Source organism: Rhea pennata, chromosome 14 (genome assembly GCF_028389875.1).
Source record: "Rhea pennata isolate bPtePen1 chromosome 14, bPtePen1.pri, whole genome shotgun sequence".
NCBI classification, from domain to species: Eukaryota; Metazoa; Chordata; class Aves; order Rheiformes; family Rheidae; genus Rhea; species Rhea pennata.
The window spans coordinates 1,502,996-1,524,707 of record NC_084676.1 but is presented as its reverse complement, the minus strand read 5'-3'; the positions used below and the strand labels follow the sequence as shown (position 1 = coordinate 1,524,707).

Sequence of the window (21,712 nt, the reverse complement as noted above, 5' to 3'; positions counted from 1 at the left end):
GCGGATGATAACAGAGATAACGAAGAGCTTATTTTCGAGTTTATTTGGACACAGGTGTAAATATTCAGATGCAAATGATATGTCAAGAGCAAAAGCTTTAATGATGCTATCACTAGATTGGCCTTTAATGAGCTGAATTTCTACTGAATAGCATCTGTTGTGTATGTTAACCTGATGAAAAACATCACAAGTCATGAACCTACGCAGTAAAAATAGAGAACCATTGAAACAAATATTTGTGGCAAGCTGGAGATAGAATCATCTAAACTAGCACAATAAATTGTTGAAAATGTGATCCATGATGATGGACTCAAGTTATGATTTAACATTAAAATACATTTTTCAACTCTTCATAACCACCAACACAAATAGAGCAGTGTGTGTGGCAGATACATATTCACTGCATAGTGCTTCATTTACTAGCATGGCCACGAGTAGGAAAGAGCAACCGAAGTCAAAGGCTAATGCTGCTACTCAGACCTGGAGATGTTTAGATTCCTAAGGTAAGACTAAAATGATTAGACCCGAAAAGAATAGCACAGAGGAATCCCATTAGAGGAACAGAGCTCTAAGACCCAAATGGCAATAAAGCTTCTGAAAAATATACATTCTACCTTACCAAATACTTCTGGGTCCTTAGAAATTGGTATTACCAGCCAGCAAGTATCTGGGTGAATTTTTGCAGCGACACTGAGTTTTGTATGAGGTAATGTACTAAGTGCTCAGTTCAAGGTGACTAGTGGAGCTGAAACCTCTTGTTAAGGGAGGGAAACCTCTTGCTAAGGTTAGAGTGTGTTTGTGGTGACATTTTCAAATGCATGCTCAACAGTTACACACATAACAGTTACATAATGTGAACAAGCTGTGTCTTCCTTCAAAGCCTGCAACAGAAGGAAGAGCACAAGATAACTAGGTAGTTATAGCCTAGGGGCCAATTATGTCTAGTTTCCAAATCTGTTTATGCAGATAACCCTTCTGCAATACCAATACCAATGCAAATCCTGAAGTTACTCCTCAATCTTTCATCCAGGTAAAATTCTCATTTAAGCCAAGAGAAATTTTTGCACCTAAAATGATTTAATAAAGTGGCTTTACATTTTTTCTGCTGGAGACCCCACTTCTGGGCCTTTGACCCAGATCGGTAATACCAGCATCACTCCTCAGTTGAGTGGAGTTATCAGGACACAGGTGTAATTCTATTCAGATGCAAATAACATGTCAGGAGAAATAGCTTTGATCACTCTGTCAACTGTGATTCACCTTCTGGAGGACTCACAGTGCTCACACAGCTGTCACACAGGGGTTACAACCCTAAGTGGGGCATCCACTGAGGGGAGACCTTTTTTGAGTTATCTCGTTGTTCTTGTTTGGACATGACTGTGAAAGGGCTGATCACACCAGTGACCGGCTACTCCAGTGAGCAGTTCTATTGATGTCAAGCATGGTGTCTCATTCCACAGAAAGAGGGGAAACAATCTACTCCCACCATCTGGCCTATTCCAGGGTTAATGCAGTTATCTCTGTTCCTCATTCTCAACAAACTGTAGGATTTCGTTTCATTTTTGTTTCCCAAAAGTCCTGCTTGAAGCCTAAAGATTTCCCCATATTTAGCCAAGCAGGCAGGTAAATGACTTCTTCTATATGTATTGTCAATTTTGTTGATTCTCATCTGAGTGGACCACACATATTTTGGTTGTCAAATACAATTTTTATATGAATCACAAAATGAAATTTTTGAAAGGTAGCACTGCATCTTAGTGTAACTGCTAGTGTAACAACAAGATATATGTTGTCCATGTCTATGTTGCTATATCATTTCTGCTCTAAAATAAAAAGTGAGAATATTTTATTACCTCCACTGTAAAAATGATGGGTGATTTTTCTTAACTAAACGAAGACCCTTTGTCAGTTCTTATTGGCTGTTTTGAATTAGTCAGCCAGTGACTGAACAAGGGAAAAAAATGAAGATACTACATTGTAAAATGTATTTTGGTCATTTATTCTGATGAGCAAATAATTGTCTTGTTTCCTTTATGGTGTACGAGTAAATGAAAATTGTTGGCAAAAATAGGTCTCATTTCACCAAGGCAGGTAGAAAATAGGCATTCAAATAGACTTACTGCGTTTTTAAAAACAGCAAAAGGAGAACTGATGAATTTCGGAACTGATGAATTTCCTACCCAAAGTGCCCTCACTTTTTAAATGAAGGGCAATCAACTCTAGACCAAATCATGGGAATTTTGAATCTGAATGATTCCCTTTGATTACACAAACCAGTATCCTCCAAAGGCGGGGTCAGAGCTAGAATTAAGGATTCTCAGCTACAGTGCTTATCTACAACTAACTAAAGAAAGAGGTATTTTTGCTTAATTACTCCACGCTATTTTGAGTCCACAGATAAATTTAAAAAGACTTTGCTGAGAGAGACAAAGCAGAAAAAAAACTAAGACTGATGCTTAGGAAGTGTATTTCAGTACACATCATTTCTTCCTTTATATGCTATAGTCTCACACCCTTACCTGGAGTAGCACTGGAGATTGTCGGCCACTGCTGATCAGGCCCTCCTGGTCCTCCACGTAAGACTCCTGCCTCCTCCATATGCACAGCACTGAATAAGCATATATCATAGTTAGATTATAAAGTCTCCATCTGCCCTAAGTTTTATAGCACTCCCCTTCCTAGCTGTTCTTCAAAATGTTATAATTGTTTGTCACTGTGCAAGTACCACTACAATATCGCATCATGCTAACAAATTCTGTTGGATCATGGGAAAACTAGCTATCTTGACTTGCAAAAATCACTTTTGATTATTTACTAAAACACAGTTGTGGTATAATTCATAAAACAAACATATGTCCAAGCCGTTTTGCTTTAACTGATTGGAAGTTGCTGGCAAGTAAGTCTTTGTTTTTATGATGAATAAAATGAATAACAAAAAATTTGTTCAGTTAGTTCTGAGCTTCTGTAAGTGTGCTACTCTAACACACCCTGCTTTCCTGGGTTACTGTATGTTTTTGGTGAGCAATTCAGAAAAAGAAATTCATCTTCTCAAATGCAGTAACTACACGTTAAATTTTACAGGGCTGCATGGTGAGCATGTGGCTTTGAAAGCACCATTGCAATTGCTGCATGCTAATCAGCATCCTTATATGAAAGGAAAGAAAATATATGCTATTTTTTAATGCAAAACTAGGTGCTTATTTATGTGTGATTCCTAAGAGAAATAAGATTCTGTGACTGTGCTCTCTGTCCCTGTCTCTGCTCATCTGCCTCTCAGTTCATTTCCACTCTCCGTGTTGAACTTCATTTACAATTTCACCCAATTTGACATATGTCAATGGTCTTAATTATAAAAAATTCCTACTGTTTATATGAAAATCAGCAGCTGAGCAGATCACAAAGTCTCAAATACTGAGATTTCAGGGAGGGATAGGAGCTGCTGATTTGAGAGAACAGAGGACACAGACACAGTTTCTCAGAAAGGCTTCATTAGCTTCCCTGCCTGTGGGACCAATTGGTTTAAATGAGCTTTGACTTTTAATTTATTGTACGAGTAACTTCAGGCAAAATCTTGAACTCCTTTTAGAAAGGAATGTCAGTCCACGGGGCCAGATTGAGAATACACAAGAGGACATCTGACTAAGTGGATTGGTAGAGAAGATGCTCAGGTAGGCAGAAGAATTCCTGTTTCTGGATCCTTTATTTATTTTGCAGTAAGCAGTCAGGAATCAAAAAAAAAAAAAAAAAAAAAAAAAAAAGGCAGGAATATAAAAGAAAAAAAATCAATAAACCCAGGTTTTTTTCTGCCCAACAGGCCACAGAATCAAACTCTCCTTCTTTTCCTTCTAGTCTCTGAAGCTTATGTTCCTTTTCACACAGCAGACCAAAGTTAGCTGCAAGGATGCAGTGTGCCCTCACCCACAGAAAGCACAGAAACTCCTGAACGGTCTCGGGGGGTGGGGGAGTGCCTGTCTTCAGCTCTATAATGGAGAACAATAATGGATAAAAGGTGACAGCCACAGCCCCATTACACCAAAAATTTTGGGAAAAACATGAAGTCCTGAACTTCAGTGTTATTAGGAATTTTTGCAGCCTTTTAGTTTCTAAGCATGTAATGCAATCTTGTTAATCACATCAGATTACATGTGAAAATAAGACCACTTTGCTAATTTTCTCAAGAAGAGGGAAAAAAACATTATTTTAGCTAGGCTCTGTAAAAATGGCTTATATATATATATATATATATTTTTTTCAGATGTACTGAGTAGCAAATTATAGCAGAGACTAGGATGTTAGGCAGGGATTTTTAAAGACATAAGGACATTTGGAAATGACTTTACTTTACCTTCTTTGAAAATCTGAGTTTTATATCCTCAAAATGTCCTTTTAACTGTGTTAATCACCTTGATTGCACCATGTTGTTAATAAAATGCCTGCAGGAGCAGTGTACATTTATGGTAATGAGAGACAGTAAGATGGAAAATGCATCAATGCTGCAGACAGACTATTGAAACATATCAGCATTGATGACAACAGGGAGCTTTAAAGTAAACATGAAGTGTACAATCACAGTTAAATAATGCAATAATTGTAGCAATTATGTCTTGACAGCCAACATATAAAAAAGTAGGAAGTAAACAACACAAACATGCAGATCTACAGAAGCACCGTTATAGCATAAGATGCAGTCAAAATGAATCTGTAACATTTGTAAATTGAAAGAGACAGCAGCAGAACTCAGGTGCTTTCTGTCTCAGCGTACAGATATCATCAGTCTAGGCCACCAGAGGAGCCTGACAGAAAGAAGGCAGTCCTTTTTACAGAGGACACAGGCAGAATTCCCCTTCATATTAGGAAGCACAACACATACCTTTGCATTCCTGCCCTTAGGGACGCAGAGTAACGCCAGTCAGGATTAGGGTGTTTTGGCTGTAGAAACAAAAGCCAAAGAAAACATTGTTAATGTGTGCTAAACATGCTGAAAAACCTGTGTATCTGGCTAGTCTTGTCACTATTGTCTGAATAAATCCTAAAGGCTCCATTGTGACAAGAGGGTCTAAATGGAGTTACTCAATTTTTGTCAACATTCAGAGCTGCCAAATCCTTCTACAAATCTAAAGAATCTTTTAAATGGACACACAGAGATCATCTATACAACAGAAAAATTGTTTAAATGCCAAGACCTTTGACTACAGATGATCTGTGCGGAAAGACATTAGATGTTGAAAATTGGCAGACAATTATTTTGCATATTCAGAAACCCTCTGGGAAAAGAAGGATTAAAAGATCATAAACCCAGAATACACATCCTGCTTGTTTACCTGATAAAGTGAGGAAACTTGAGTTCCTGCACTGGATAGCATTTGCATGAGTACATATAAACTGCAGTCCTCTGCAAAGGGAGCATGTGGGCTGAGAGGTTTCTGCTAGAGTTTAGTGGACTGCAGAGGACTATACTAGATTTTATCAGATCTGCAGACTGCAGCAAGTCTTTTATCAAAGGCAGACATGTTCTTTCATAAAATGAAGAACTAAAACATTTTCCATATTCATGAAAGGGTATAGGAGAAGGGGGGGGGGGGAAGCCAGCACTACCTTTGACCAATACACCTCAAAATATGTTGAACTGCTGTAGAATGAGTTGCTAAATGAAGAGATAACTAAGAAATTCCTTGATGATCAAAAATTACTCCAGAAAATCTCATTTATATTGTCATGAGACCGCCACAATAATTTTCAGCTACAGCCAATGAATGCAAACCGAGATGCTGCAAAATTAAGCACTTACATAGAACTCTTACACACATTGCATGGTTGTTTCTTGGGATTTTCAAGACATTCCTTTTATGCAATATTACAATTGGTGCTTAACTTCAGGCGCTTAGGTCAAAACTGTAAGTCCAGGGATATAATCGACTATACTCATTCCTGGTGCATCTTCTACAGGGCCAAACACACAAATAATATATAATAATAATGGTGTAATTCTCTTCAAGCCATTGGAGGCAGCCAAAAAATGAATTTGGTCCCATTAGGTGAAAGAGAATTTAAAAAAACATTGAATGCCCTGAATTATTTAAAGCCAGCTCTGCTTTTCCTCTTGAGGTTTAGCAAATGCTCTTCCCTGGATCAATAGGTTTTATTCAAATAAAAATGGAATAATTACAACTTGCACCATTGCTCTATCACTATATTTTCTGGGTCCAGTACTAAGTGTGAGATGCTCTTGGATGATGTGCATCTTGGCATTTTTTATGGTAAGAGTTACACAAAAGGGAAGAAGCTGCTACTTGCAACCACACATTAAACATCTGTGCCAGCAATTTGCTTCTCTGGAAAGTCCCAGTCCCTTGTTATGCTCAGCTTCTGCTGAGTTTAACAGAAATTGGCTTGAGAAGGAGCCTGTTATGGTTCCAGTACTTTCTGGTGCATTCCATTTTGGCCACAGTCCCAAGAATATTAGGGCAACGCTGAAGTTTACCACATAGTAATAGCCAACTAAAGTGGACAGAAAACACTATACACTAATCAGTCTCTCCCTCCAATTTGTCTTACTGTATGAAGGGTGCTGACACCAGAAGATTTGGCTTTTCCTCTGCTGGGGTTTCCCTTACAGCAGAGGAACTGCCAGTTGAGGTGGGGAGGCAGGGGAAAGCCCATTTCCTCATTTTTGCAATGAAAGATGTGCAGCTCACTATTTTGCAGCTTTGTTCCTCTGCAAAGTCCCTGTCACAGGCTTTGGTATGAGCAGTATAGCTGTGTAGTAAGTCAATACAGGACAAAGTACAGCTGAGAGGGTGGCCAGGAAGTGTGAGTACAGGGAGGAAGGACAAAAAGGGATACAGACTCTGAAGTTCTCCATCCTCTTCCCAGATGTACATCCTCATGTGTTTGCTAGGTCACACAATGCTGATGAACTAATACTGTGCCTTTTACCTCTGCAGTGTCCAGCTCATTATAAGGCACAGTTTGCCACCTGCCAACCAATCTACTAACTTCAAATTAATCTTAGACTGCCATCTCCCCCAGAGATTTTTGGAGGCCATGTATCAAATCTAGAGGTCCTGTCTTTTCCACTCATCATTGGAGGTGCGGGAAATCTTGCAATCCAGCACAGAAACAATCAACCACTTCCTGTTCCTCCCATCATACACGTTTTTCTAACTTAGAAAGAGCACACAACATCGCACTTGAGAGATGTCAAAAATCTATCCAGGTGCCTATAGTAGTGGTTGCCAATGCACTTTTTGAAAAACTTCATGACAACAGCTTCCTCCATCCTGGTTCCCAGGCACCAGGGTTCCTTTCTTCCAACCACAGAACCACAAGCATTAATGTGATTAGTCATAAACAACCAACCCTATTTAAAAGTTTGATAAGCGAAGTGAATGTATAACACAAAATCAAGTCACTTTAGTAACAGAAAAGCTCATGCAGAATTTCACTGAATTATTTTTAAATTACACAGGATGAGTTAGTTTAAGAATTTCACTGGTTCACTGAGATAAAATTTAATTGAAAATATAATGCTAAAACCATTCTGCTCAGTACCCTTTTTAGTTAATATTTTAACATTTTAAGGATTTGTCATTGGAACAGAAGGAAAGATTTAAAACTTTGGATGTTGGCTTGATCCCATACTCATGAAAATCATGCAAAGTCTCCCATTGACTACAGGGCTGGCCTGAGGTAGGAAAGTGTGAATCAAACATTTATAAACAGTTACAAGATGATGAGACTGCTAAAAGCATCTCACTCTCTTCCTATTTCCACACAAACATACAACAGAATGACAAGGTATACTTATCAAATATACCAACTTCGAAGCAATAATAAAAGGCCTTTCAAAATCCCCAACTGCATACAGCTCTGGTTATTTTCTAGTGAGACTACGCTGACAGCTGCGGGATAACTGATTTCTGTTGCTGATTCCCTACTATAAATGCTTATGATTAATTCAATATTGACAACAAACTATTTATAGTCTGAACATAGTTTTTTCATACAAGAAATCAGAATGGAAATAGAAAAAAGCCATAACTCAGTAGCCTACAGGTTTGCTTCCTAGCAGTGATCATTTGCATTCCTAACTCTGAAAAAAGTAAAGTTAAGTGAACAGGTAAATGCTTCTGTAAAGTTATTTAATGAGTTACAGGAGAAGGAAATCTGCTTTGTCTGCTTAATATTGGATGTAAATTTCTGCTGACATAGCAGTAACCCCCAGATTAACACTCTGACTTCCCTGAAGCACAGAGCACTGACCCGATAGAGGAGAAAAGGTTCAGATACCATGGCTAAACAAAAGAACAAACATTTATAGTTAACCTTTACAATGTCAGTGAGGCTGAAGAATTTCTTAAAGGCTTAAGTTCTTGAACTGAGATTGTAAGATATTCCACCATTAATACCTTTAAAGCCCATGTGGGAAATCTCTCAGAGAGATTGCTCCGGACAGTGTTACAGGCTTACTAGATTTAGACACTTCAAAACATGCTTGCTTTTAAAAGCAGTATCAAGATGTGTTCAATTCAAACGCTGTTTGGTTCTCTTCATGTATTTAGCTAGCTGACTTTGAAGTGCAAAATATGGGGAAGAGGCCAGAAGTAAAGCAGTGTGCTTAAAAAAATGTAAAATGCCAATGAATTCCTGGGTCTTACAGCTTTAGTTCTTCCTTAAAAGTGTGCACAAATCACCATGCAAAGTTAGTTACGAGTATCACATGCAACTGTATTTTTTAAGTCACACAATAGCCACACAGAATGGTAGTAAAAGGAAATCTACAGTCAGAAGAGCTTGTATCTACTTCTGTCAAGGATCTGGAATGCCTGCTCATTATTACGAATGTGCCAGGCTGCCTTCTGGGGCAGGAAACTTCAGTTAAACCATATGTCAGTCTGATTGTTCCTTCCTGCATCAAAGGGAGAAGGTTGCAATGAGAAACAAGACATAATAAACAAGCTTAACTACAGAGAAGGTAAGAAGAAAATGGCAGAGTTGAAAAGACAGGCCAAGGAACAGATACTACTCAAACTACCCAGTGTCTCCACAGGCATGAGAGGGAAAGGAACTCCAGATTAAAGTACTGAAACCATTGCTGAAAATGACAGATCATCACTGCAGCAGTGACTAGCAGTGAAATCACACTGCCTCCCCCCCCCCCCAAAAAAAAGGCAAGAATACAGGCTAGACATAAATGGTGCCACCAACAAAGCCACAATACTTTCGCATTCTTAATTTTTTTTTCCAATGTGAGATGTTCCTCTATTGCCTGCCTGGTCATCCTGTTGTAATGATCTAGTTAACTACAGCATGATACTCATTGACCCTGCATTCTGACCCTTATCACTAGACTCATGCCACCAATAACTGTTTCTAAGTTTTTTGGTGCACATACTAGTACTCTTCCTTTACAAAACACATTTTGTCTGAGATATACTTATAAACCTATGAAGGATCATAGAGGCAAACAAGGTGAATGCAGAAGCACGGGCTGTCTTGCAGAAATAAGCCACCGTTATACAATTATGACATTACACAGTACAAACCAAAATAACTACACAGAAAACAGCACATCAACAGATACAAAGAATTCCCTACCTGACCTTAATACATTGATTTTTTTCCCAAAGCATTCGTGTAACAACCAAATGAAGTTAGTCCGAACTTAGCATAGAGTAATTGCTAGCAGCTTTGACCTTAACTATTAAATATGAAAAGGACCAAGACCTTATTGCATAAAATGTTAGGAGATTATTCCCAAATAACTTTGAGATATTCTGAGATTGTGAAACAGCATTTGCAAAATAGTAGTCTCTGTGAAACCCAAGAGATATTGTCATGCATGGTATGCATACATATGAAGCCCTTTCAGCTGGTCCCATTCTCTTTACTGACTACTTAACATAAGAATTCCAAAAATTGTCATAAAGAAAGACCTGTTTACGTTTTTCAAAAGTAACACACACATCAGAGATTAGCTATGTAAATCATTGCAAGGTAGAGTAATGCTTGTTGTTATGCTTTATAGGTGAAAGCATAGGCCTTTAAAGACTGGTATGAACTCACAGTAAATAAGAAAAACACATTTGTCTGAAGATCTAGTAACAAAAAGATCATTATCTTTAAAAAGTATGCTTTGATGTTGCTAAGCAATGGATGGCGTGTACAGCGTACATGTTGAGCTTGAAACAAGGGAAACACATGATTTTGTAGTACATAATTAGCTAGGAATTAGTAATTAGTAATGCCATTACCTGCATCTATTTTCTCACACATGCCTGACACTGATATACCTTCATGGCACATACTACCATAAGCCAGTTTAATAACAAAAGACCTGAGAAAAGCGCTTGTGATAAGTAGTAGTTGTTGGAATTACACCTCTATTTAGATGATACAGAACTACTTGAATAATTGATTTCTCTTCTGGATCATAACTCCTCATAGGCAGGTATTCATATGTTTGTTCTAAACATTTCTCTGCTTTTGAACTCCAAGTTTAGGCTGCCAAAGCTGACGTTGCCTGACCTGCATTGGGGTTTTGAAAATTTGCTACTTCATTGCATTCAACAGACTGATTCCTTAAAGTGTGATAGGAATCTACAAAACTAATTTCCTACTGATCTTAAATACAAAGTAAAATTATTTTCAATGATTGTCCTTCTATTTTTTTCAGAAATTCAGATTTAAGGTATATATTCCACTCTATGATTCCCCTCCACACATGCTTACACAGTATGTCTCACATACCCTCCTCTGATCAAGCAGATTCTAAGCATTTTTGAAAACTGTATCTATAGCAGATGTTAATAACTACATCAATATTGATTAATTTGTCCAGTACATTATAACTAAAGTGAATTCGAGGTACAAAAAAAATACAGAAAAAGGTCCCCTATACCACACCACTGTGATTTATAGAAAAACACTGCAGTGATTTTTAAGTGGAAGATCACTCTTCCATAAAAGCATTTTTGTGGAAGCCTTACTAATCCTTAGGATCTGTATATTTTTAAATACCAGTTGTAAAAGATGCTAACATCTTCGTATGGGAATAACTATGAATAAATAAATAACCATAAATAAATAAAGAAGTAAATCATATTTCTGTGCAAGTACACACAAGTCAGGCTCCTCTCCATCCCACCACAATAATTCCCTTCACTTCCCCATGCCTGGATACATACTACACATTAACGCACAAACTGACTTCATGCCTGCCACAGTCCTGGCATACACATAATACAGAGTAATTGCAAAATTTTCCTTTTGCCAGCCAGAATTATTCTCTCCAGGTGAGTGTTTCTGGGTTTGGCTCCAATATCTGTAAAGATGAAACTGTACAGAGTATAAAACCTATACACCAACTGCAGACTGGCTGTATGCTTTTCAGAAAGCAACCATTAATTTCTCACCATGGGAAAACATTGAAAAGGTTAATATACTGCTGGTCAGACCATAGGGATTAAACAATTTTCAATAGCAACACAGCAGGTTAGAAGTTGTTGCACTGTAACATAATGATTGTAACTTGCTATGATGCTCTAGAAAGATGTCACTGGATTGTCACAGTCCAGAAAGTGTAAAACTTAGCATCATGTAAAACAAATATTATTGAAAGAGAGACTTCAGTTTTTAGACAACTGAAATATACCCACATTAGTAACCAACATGTATTATTGTAATGATCTAGCTCCAACAACTTTGCTTAGGTATGAAATCAATAAAGTTGCAAATATCTATAATTGCCATAAAGTAGCCTCTTGATTTCCTGGCTAATCTCTTTTTATTTTTTTCCCACAATACTAGCTTTAGCATTAAAAATGTAAGACCACATGTGTCATATCCTAGTGCTCTGTGGCAGCAGGCAATTTTAGATCTCTAAGAGAAAAAGGCAACACTCTATTTAACATATACTACAAGAAAGAAATGAATAGCTGATAATAGACACATATGCTGAACTTACCAAATGGACCCTGAAAGCCCCAGTATTTACCTAGAAACAAAATGCATTGCACAGATTAAAATTCCTTAGAGATGAGTTTTGTAGTTGTTTGTCAGTAAATGCAAAAGGGAATACAAGGACTCTGAGCTTTTCAGTTTGAATCTCCTCTTAAGTATAAATTTGCCCAGACCACTGGCCGTTATCAGTGTAGCCTCACCTCGTTAGGAGTAATGGAGTCATTTTTAAGTATGATCAGGTTTTGTGCACTCTGCCCACTCTGTCCTGTCAGATGCCTCTCAGTCATCACTGCAGAGGGACCAGTTCCTGTTGGGCCACAAGTATTGTAAAACATAAAAGTGTCACTTCCTGATCCTGCAGTTAGGCATGCCTTATAGCAGTAGGTCTTAGTGAGAGACCCATTGCCCCTCACTTCAATGAAATGGGGCTGCACTTTTAAACCATGGGGCAACCTAGCATCGATGTTGTTGTTGGCCTGTTTGTACATTTCAGCAGGGCACCGTTCTCTTACCCCACAAAAACCTGCACAGCAAGAGTCCCCATACAGACTGTATCTGTAGCACTTGATAATAGTAAGCCCAATAATCGTGAAAAGGAAAACGAAGGAGATGGCGCTCAAAGCAATAATGAGATAAAGAGTGATTTCTGAGTAATTCCTTGTACTTTTAACATGCCTTCTCGTGTCAGGGATGATTTTGGAAACTCTGTCCACCACGGCAATTGCGATGGCCACTGATGAGGACATTGCTGGCTCTCCATTGTCTCTCACCTCCACTGTCAAGTTGAAAGTAGATGTGTTCTCTTCCCCAATTTGCGAGTAGTCCTAATCTCCCCACTATGGAGCTCCACCCTGAATAGATCCGAATTTGATGTTTGTACCAGACGGTAGAACAACCAGGCATTTTGTCCTGAATCCCCATCAATGGCTATAACTTTGGTTACCAAATATCCTGCATTTGCCGAGCGCGGGATCATCTCTAGGGCTGCTGAATTGTTGGTTGAGGTAGGATACAGAATCTGTGGAGCATGGTCATTCTCGTCCATGACGTAAATGTGGACAGGAACAGTGCTGCTCAATGGTGGGATCCCAGCATCCTGAGCCTGGACAACCACTTGGAACTCCCTTAGTGTCTCATAGTCAAAGGAGTAGACTGCATATATGTTGCCATTATCAGATTTAATGGAAACATAGGAGGTGACAGGTAGCCCTTCAATATCCCCATCCAGTAGAGAATAGGATACATAGGCATTTTCAGCAACATCTGGGTCGGTGGCTTTGACTGTGCATAGCAAGACCCCAAGGGGGTTGTTCTCAGGTATGTAAACTGAGTAGACAGGTTCCTCAAAGTGTGGGGGATTGTCATTGATGTCAGAGATCTCCACATGGATCACCTTCTGGGAGGAGAGAGGGGGGCTCCCAGAGTCAGTAGCTGTAACTGTGATGTTGAAGGATGCTGCCTTTTCACGGTCCAGGTTACCCTGAGTGATCAGGGTGTAGGAGTTCTTGAAGGAGTTGAGTGTGAAGGGGAGGCCAGGGGGGATACGTAGACTCACCTGCTTGTTCAGTCCTGAGTCCTGGTCAGTGACACTCATCAGGGCCACCACAGTTCCTGCCTTTGCATCCTCTGGAACTGGGCTGTACAGGGAAGTCAGAACCACCTCAGGAACATTATCATTGGCATCCACAATGTTGACCAACACTTTGCAGTGCCCAGCCATGGAGACAGGGCCCTGGTCAGTGGCTTGCACATAGATTTCATAGGATGATGCCTCTTCATAGTCCAAGGTACCATTAACCCGCACCTCCCCCGAGTGTGGATCCACACTGAAAAGCTGTCTCACCTTCTGTGGGGTGTAGCTCCCAAAGGAGTAGATCACATCCCCATTGGAACCCTCGTCAGGGTCTGAGGCATTGAGTTTGACCACTAGTGTGCCAGGTGGGGCATTCTCCAGGAGCCTCACAGTGTAGGTGGAGCGGTCAAAGGCAGGTGGGTTGTCATTGGTGTCCACAACCCGTACAGATATCTGGGCCGTGCCAGACTTGGGAGGATTCCCACCATCCACAGCAGTGAGCACCAGCTGCTGCAGAGCACTCTGTTCCCTGTCCAGCGGCTGCTGCAGCACCAGCTCCAGCAGTTTGCTCCCCCGCTGGAAGCCTTTGAGGTCCAGGGCAAAGTGGTGGCTGGGGCTGAGCTGGTAGCTCTGCACAGAGTTGGTGCCCACATCAGGGTCCTGGGCACTCTCGATGTGAAAGCGAGCCCCGGGCACCGCAGACTCACTGATGTCCAGCTGATAGTCCTGGCGGGGGAAGCGAGGTGCGTTGTCGTTGATGTCCAGCACCTCCACCTCCACGTTGTGCACCTCGATGGGCTGCTCAATGACCAGCTCCAGGCTGAGAAAGCAGGAGGGGCTCAACTCACAGAGCGCCTCCCTGTCCACACGTTCCCGCACCAGCAGCACTCCGCGGTCCAGTTCCAGCTCCAGGTACTGCCGGCCACTGCCCGAGGTGAGCCGCGCTCCCCGTGCCGCCAGCCGCCGTGGATCCACACCCAGGTCGCTCGCCACGTTGCCCACGAAGGCACCGTGCGGCAGCTCCTCCCGCACCGAGTAGCGGAGCTGCCCGCCGGCTGCCCGCCCGGCGCAGAGACCCAGCAGCAGGAGCAGCAGGCCCAGTGCCGCCGCCCCGCTGCGGCTCTGCCAGGCAGCCGCTGCCATGGCCGGAGGTGGGGAGCTCCGGAGCCCGGCCTTGGCCCTGGCTCGGCCTCAAGCCCCGCCACCGGCTCCCGGTCGCCTCATGCAAGCGGCGAGCTGCAGTCACCGGCCGCCTCCGGCCCCGCCGCCGCCTCCCCAGGCTCCGCCGCCGGCCGCGCCGCCGCCCGGCCCATGCTCGCCCGTTGCCCGAGACGGCGGCTCCGGCCTCTCTCCCTCCGGCGGCTCGGGGGAGGGGGGGGGGGGAGGAGGAGGAGGAGGAGGAGGAGGAGGAGGAGGAGGAAGAGGAAGAAGGAGGAGGGACGGGGAATCGCTGGATCCGCTTTCTCCTGCTCCAGCTGCTGCGCTGAAGGAGGCGGGGGAGGACGCTAAGCCGCGGCTGGCTTCGGTTCAGCACCTGGGCAGGGAACAGCGACACCGAGGCCGGCTGGGGCGGGGGGCCTTCGGGGGCGAGCCCTCCTCTTCCTCCCCGGGGCCGGGCACAACTGCCCCACGCTGCACCGAGAGCCCCTTTCCCGGCTTCCCGGGGAAAGCGAGGCCGACACCCACCCCACCCCCTTCCCCGGCAACACCGTCCTCACCCACGTGTTGCGCCGGGCCCCGTCTCTCCCGGTAGGCGCCCGGTGGCGGGGGGCCGCCCCCGCGACGGGAGGGGCGCGGGCGGCTCCTGCCCGCCCACGCCGCGGGCGGCTGCCCCGGCACGGCAGTGCGGGCGGCGTGGCGCCCCGGCCCCGCTCGCCTCCGCCGCGGCCTGGCTGCTGAAGCCACGGCGGCGCGGGGGGAGGGCCGCCAACCCCTTCTGGACCTGCTGCTGCACTGCAAAAACGCATCCGCCGGGGAGGGTTAAATCAGCGCAGGGCTCCGAAGAAAATGGGCCTCCAGCCAGGTCTGGTGCCTTCGCTGGTGCCGTTTCCGTGTTGCTGCAGTAAGTCTGATGACCTTCTTGGAGATCTGCCCCTCTGCTCCCTCGGAGATTCATGCCTGCTGCAGCACGGTCCTCCTGCCCAGCCTCCGTGGCCCCTCTTGCCACACTTTCACCTTCCTCCCCAACAGTTTCTCTCACACCCTTGCTGCAGCAGCCATGCTCCGACAGCAGCTCCACTGGGTAAATTCTGCAAGTCACACCCATGAATTATGAGTATTTAAGGTGGGCTTTGGTTTCTCATCCAGTGCAACAGACAGGCTCAAGGTGATCAAAAGCAGTTGAAGAGAAGATGGAGCAGTACAGTATTATCTGGTTTCCCATTACTGCTTCTTCCTCTTCCACCCTCATAGTGGACAAACAGCAAAAAAAAAGGGCTAGGTAACTGAAGAAACTCGGCAGTGTGGGTGGGGGTGGGGCAGCCAAGCTGTGCACTGAGGCTGCTGTAAGTTTTACCACGATGCTACAACTCCTGACAATAAACTTAAACATTCATTCATACAGCATCTGAATCACTAACCTGACATATTTAATAAGACAAATCAAAGGACATGGTCCTCCAGGGGTGCAACTATGTTGTACCTATTACCTAGTGCAGAAATTGCTTTTCTGCTAGGATTTTAGTTTTCCTGTTCTTCTGTCCTTGCGTGCCCCATGAAGTCTTTTGGGATGACTGGTGAATCTTTCCTGGATTGAGCTGGTCTGTCAAGGAGGCTGGGGACCACAATATCCAGCTAAAGTATCTCTCATCCTTAGTCGGGCTGGACATCCATCACCATGTGGGGTGACTTCTGACAGCACCACCTTAGGCTATACATCCCCAAAGCTTTTATTATAATGTACCTGGTGCATAAACCCCAGAAAAAAATGCCTTAATTGCATGGCTCAACATGGCTAAGAATCCAGTCTATCAGCTTTTATCAATGGCCCTATTATCAGAGCAACATTAAGAGCAAGATTACTCTATTTTTTTTGGGGGGGGGGCTGATGAGTTTATTTACTTCTCAGACTATTTTTGGTGGCCTAAGTAATTACCTTTATATTTATTCACATATGTCCAGTATCCAAGGGTCTGCAAATATTGCTGTGGAACCACCCAACCCTGCTTATATTTTTAAGTAGGACAAATGTATCTCTGTGAGAGCAAGAAGGGCAGATTAAGCAGCCAAGTGCCTAGCACATCTGGAAAGCTGCCTGTTTCATCCAGTTGCCTAAATGGGAGCCAAACACCTAAAAAAAAAAAATAAAAGAGAGAGAAAAGAAAAAAGAAAAAAAGAAGAAGAAAGAAAGGGAAAAGTCCTTGGTTCTTTGCCTAAACACCACCTTCACGATCATGATAATCACAGAATTGGAGCAAAATGCCCTGAGATCCCTGTGCAAAAGCCTGCTAAATGCCCAAATTCATATTTGTTGTCATTTTGGAATGGATAGCGATAGCAATACTCATACACATGGATTAGATAGCTGTGTCTCAAAACAACTTGCAGTCATCATACAAAACACAAGTCTGAAGGGATACACCCTCAGTTTTCCATACAACCAAATAATGGCTTTGTTCAAACAGCCCACAACCATTTCTGCCCCACACCTCCAAACAGTGTGTAGCCATGAAGTCCTGTAAAAAGTGTACTGATCATGAGTAAAAGACCAAAAAATCACAAAAACACTGTGTGAAAACAGGCAGCAGGGATGTCTAACAGGCACCTTCAAGGAACATGCTTAGCAGAGGCTCTTCTGGAAACGGCCAACGTCCATGCTAAGAGGCAACGGAAAACCAAAACCCATCTCTGCAGGTAATGCTCTTCTCGCCACTAGTTGATTTTACCCATAGTGTGTGAACAAAATACAGCAATCATATCTAGGAGATTTTAATATCATTGCAGAATCGTCCCTTTTACTTTGCTCCTAGACACCAATGATTTCCTCCTCTAATACATGCTCACGCTCCATGCTAGTATATACCAGCCAGCTTCCTCAGCAAGTGAAGCTGATGAATGCTGAAAACTTGCCCCTACTCACTGTTTACATGTTACCTTGCTTCATCTCACCTCACATCTCATCTCATCTCTCTGGACAAATAGGACAGTACACATCCAAAGTTTGGCAAAACATCACGGAATGTAAAATCAAATAGGAATAACACATATTTAACTGAGCCATTCTATTACATACATCATAATATATGCATTCCCATCAAACAACATGTGTCTAAATCCTATGTTCTTTGACTTTTCACCTCCCACTTTCCGAACGGTATCGTTTGGCTTCTGGCCTCTTCTGGAACTTTTATAACATCAATAAAACAGCACGTTGATTTCCATTTTACAAATTAATCTCATAGCTTGGCTGGTTACTGTAGCACTGTTACAGGTTTTCTGAAAATATTAGCCTTATATAATTACAATTACAAACAGTTTATAAATGAGATATTGAAACTTATTCTGGTCTGATTAAATGTTATAATAAAACAAAGACAAACAAACAAAAGCTAAAAAATCATACTGGGACCAAATATGCATTTGCTTATAAGCCTGCTAAGCCTGAAGTGATTGGATATTGCCTGAATGCAATAGCTACATATGCAGGCCCATCGGGATTTACTGACATACAAAAATCACATGACTTTAATTAGCTTGGTTGAGGTAGATCGTACAAGACCTTTAAAAAGAATATAAATATATGGGTGTAGCAAAGAATACATTAATTTTATCAGTTACTGTAGATGAAAAATAAGTTGTATCAGGATAAAGTACTAAGATAATGGTATATATCTGTGCTAGAGACTGTAGCAATATAACCATTTCAGTATAAAAAACACTCACATTCTCAACTGAAACAGTTATACACATAGATATGCCTGAATTAGCAGCAGTGTAATGCAGTGAAAGCCTAAACAACATTTCTCAGTAGATCTTTCTCTCAGGAAAGATATAATTATACACAGATCTAGCTCTGAAGATACATAGGGTTTGAAAATTCATCCTTTTCAAATTCCACTTGTATCAGGAATGCTTTTATTTAACATTACTCCAATCACCTGCATTTGCTAAACTGTGTTCAATTTACTTCATTGCAGACCATCGTACAGAATCCATCCTCTGGTTATTTATATGAGGGTCACAGCAAAAGGAGAAAGATGTGACTGTACAACATATTAACCGAAGAACTCCAGGGAACTGCAACATATGAAAAGACATCTCACTTCTTTTTAAATAACTTCACCTTCAGTAAATCACATCCCTTAAATATAAGATCCAATGACTCAACATCATGATGTAGCTCCATTCTAAGCTGACAAGAAGTCAACAATGCCAGGGATCAGTCTCTAGACTTTCGCACGTAGTTTTGTCAGCACGTAGGGGTTTTTAGCAACAAAAAACTACTTGTGCACTATATAAATGCTCTTGGCTCACACAGATTCTCCTTACAAATAAAAGTGTGCAAAAATCATTAAGACAAGTCTAGAGAATTCATATAGCTTAGTCATTAACAAGCAAGCAAGCTGTGTCATTCTCTAGAAAAATCTGGATTTTATTTCTGCATATGTGCATATATGTGTGCATGCATGCACACACGTGGGCCTACAATTTGTCTGCCTTACTCAGAATTAAATCAAGTCCAGAGGAAAGCGGGAACCATCATTCACAGGCCAGATTACATCAACCACAGTAGAAGACAATACTCAAAACTGTAAGGAAATGACTCAAACTTGTGAACATTCCTATATACCACTTGCCCAGTCAGGTATTGCACTGCAGCACTATCTTCTAGGCCACAGGTACTCTTAAGATCTACAGGAAAAAAAAAAAAAAAAAGAAAAAAGAAAAAGATTTGAAGAGACGCTCACATTAGTTCCTCAGTCCAGCCCCAACTCTCATATGGCTCTCTTGGGATTCCTACATTCTCTTGCACCCTACTTACTCCAAATCATCCCCTTTCCGAAAGGAGAATATGTACAGAGCCTTGAGCTGTTCCTGGTGAATTTGTATGTCTCAAGTACTATCTTAACAGGAGAATACTACTTAAAGAAGGTAAGGCAACACAAAGACAGGCATGAAAGGGATTCATAACCTACAGTAGCTTTCTGCCTGATATTTTTCCATCAGGCTCTATTTTGCCACTTGAGCTCAGAGATCCTGAAATATGAATGAGGAGGTTCAGCAAAGTCAGAACAGAGTCACTGAGAAAACCCTTAAACAGCAGCTGAAAAGTCTTTTTCAGCATATGGTCTCTGTTTTCTCTGTATGACATTTTTCTGAGGACAGAGGATTCCCACTCTTCCTAAAAATACTGCAAAAATCAGTCCCTGGGGTAATGTCATTTTTTATTTCTAGATCTATCTTCTTTGTTCCCATGTTCCAGTCATCTTCAGCACTTGAATTTCTTGTTAACAAGTTATCTTTTTACATGTAATTTGCATCTCCTTTGTTTAAAATAGACAGGAACTATGCCTGTTTGCTCAGTTTGATTGACTCTGTTATTTCATATCTTTCCATGAATCCATCACTGTCATTGGTATGAATCTACCTGGTAAGAATTTCCTTTGTATCACAGACATCTCAAGCCAGACTATTTTAAGCATTGCTGTTATGGGAATCCAGGCTGCTAAACAGCCAAACAAAATCATGCTTGTATTTAGGTCACAATTTCTTTTCTCATGTTCAGTAAGTACAATACTGTTGTTTTAGAAAATGCTATGCAGAGAAAAAAGGTGGTGGCTCGGGGCATGGAGAGGTATCTATGTTGTTAACCTGAATTCAGACAAATCACAGACGGAACACATATACTAGAGGTGAATACAAATTACATTTCTTTGCTCCTAGTCCCCAGTGTACATTCAATTATTTCTTACTTTTTGTATGAAAGTTAGGGTTGGATACTTCTGATTAATTTTATCTTCTGCTATATTTTTCTGATGGCTGCAAAGTCCTTCCAGTAAGCATTATGTGACCATAATGTCACAATCTGTGCCATTCTAAATGAGAGGACATTAAAGCCTTGGACACCACCAAAATAACTTTCAGTTTTGTAAAGTCATCACAAATCCTGAAGTGCTATTTTTACTGCCAAATGTTCTCTTGAAGTTTCTGGTTAGTGTGTTTTCCCTCATCACCATTACATCTCTCTCCAGAGCCACAATCTTTGCCACTCTTCTCTGCAGGCTGTGATTCTTATAACTCAAACTATCACCACTAAAATTCAGCTCAGTGAACTGCATGTTGCTTTAGTTATCCTATTAAATAAGATCTTCTGCAGGGTTGGATGGTCCTATCAATCTGTAAGTCTCTAGTGATGACTCCTGAGCTCTCCCAGTTGGACATCCTATTGGACTGACAGCTATAAAATTGCCTATGTTCTCTGTTGTTCACAGTATGACTGTTAAATCTGTCTTTCTCTTCTTGTCTCTCTATTCATCTTCCTAAGTATCTGTTCCATATGTGTTTCTTTTTCTACTTCTAATCACAGCTTAACATCAGCTTTCCAAGTTTTATTTGTACTATCCTCTTTTACTTCATTTTGGTCCACCCCTTTCTCCAGCTCCTCTCTTTCCAGTGAATATTCCTTATGTTTCCCTTTTGTTCACTATCTTCCTTGCTCTGTTTCTCAGCTTCTTTCTCTCTTACACTCTTCCTTCTCTTGCATCTTCTACTGTTAGTCCATTTCTTACTCCACTTTCAATCATCTCTCTATTTTTATTCAGGCATCCTCTCAATTCCTCTCATTATGCTGCTTTACCACATTTCTTCTCTCTCAGTATTCTAGGACTTTTGTGTGTGTCCTTCTGGATGAAAAAGAAATTTACAGTGTTCCAAAATGTTGCTGGTAAGGGCTGCTGCTGTCTCTTTTTTCCTTCATTTTGTCTACACATCTCAAGTAAAGTAGAAAGCCAAGCACCAAACAGTGGCACTGAACCAATGGAAACAGAGACCTAGGCATAAAAATAGATACCTAGAGACTAAAGTACAGGCAAGGAGTAATATGAGGAACAGTCACCTTCTTTAGTGAGAAAGATTGAGAGCATTTTCTTTAAAGCCTATCAGTGCCTCATTAGTTAGCAAAAGAGTTTAGAGATACATCATAAAAGAGTCTATCTATCCAAGCAGATAAGTGCTGTATAG

General features: G+C 41.6%; 1 protein-coding gene across 5 annotated transcripts in view; it reads right to left on the bottom strand.

Moving 5' to 3' along the window:
* Nucleotides 1-21,712, bottom strand: part of LOC134146759 (protocadherin alpha-C2-like) — a 129,082-nt gene that overhangs the window by 33,498 nt on the left and 73,872 nt on the right. For 4 of the 5 annotated variants that reach the window (XM_062587274.1, XM_062587273.1, XM_062587275.1 and 1 more), the window contains exons 2-3: nucleotides 4,871-4,929; nucleotides 2,520-2,608 (exon numbers count right to left, since the gene is read on the bottom strand). In XM_062587274.1, coding sequence (XP_062443258.1) covers nucleotides 2,520-2,608; nucleotides 4,871-4,929 — 148 coding nt within the window. Of the gene's footprint in view, nucleotides 1-2,519; nucleotides 2,609-4,870; nucleotides 4,930-13,075; nucleotides 14,681-21,712 lie in introns of those variants that run through there. The other variant, XM_062587277.1, reaches the window with a different exon arrangement.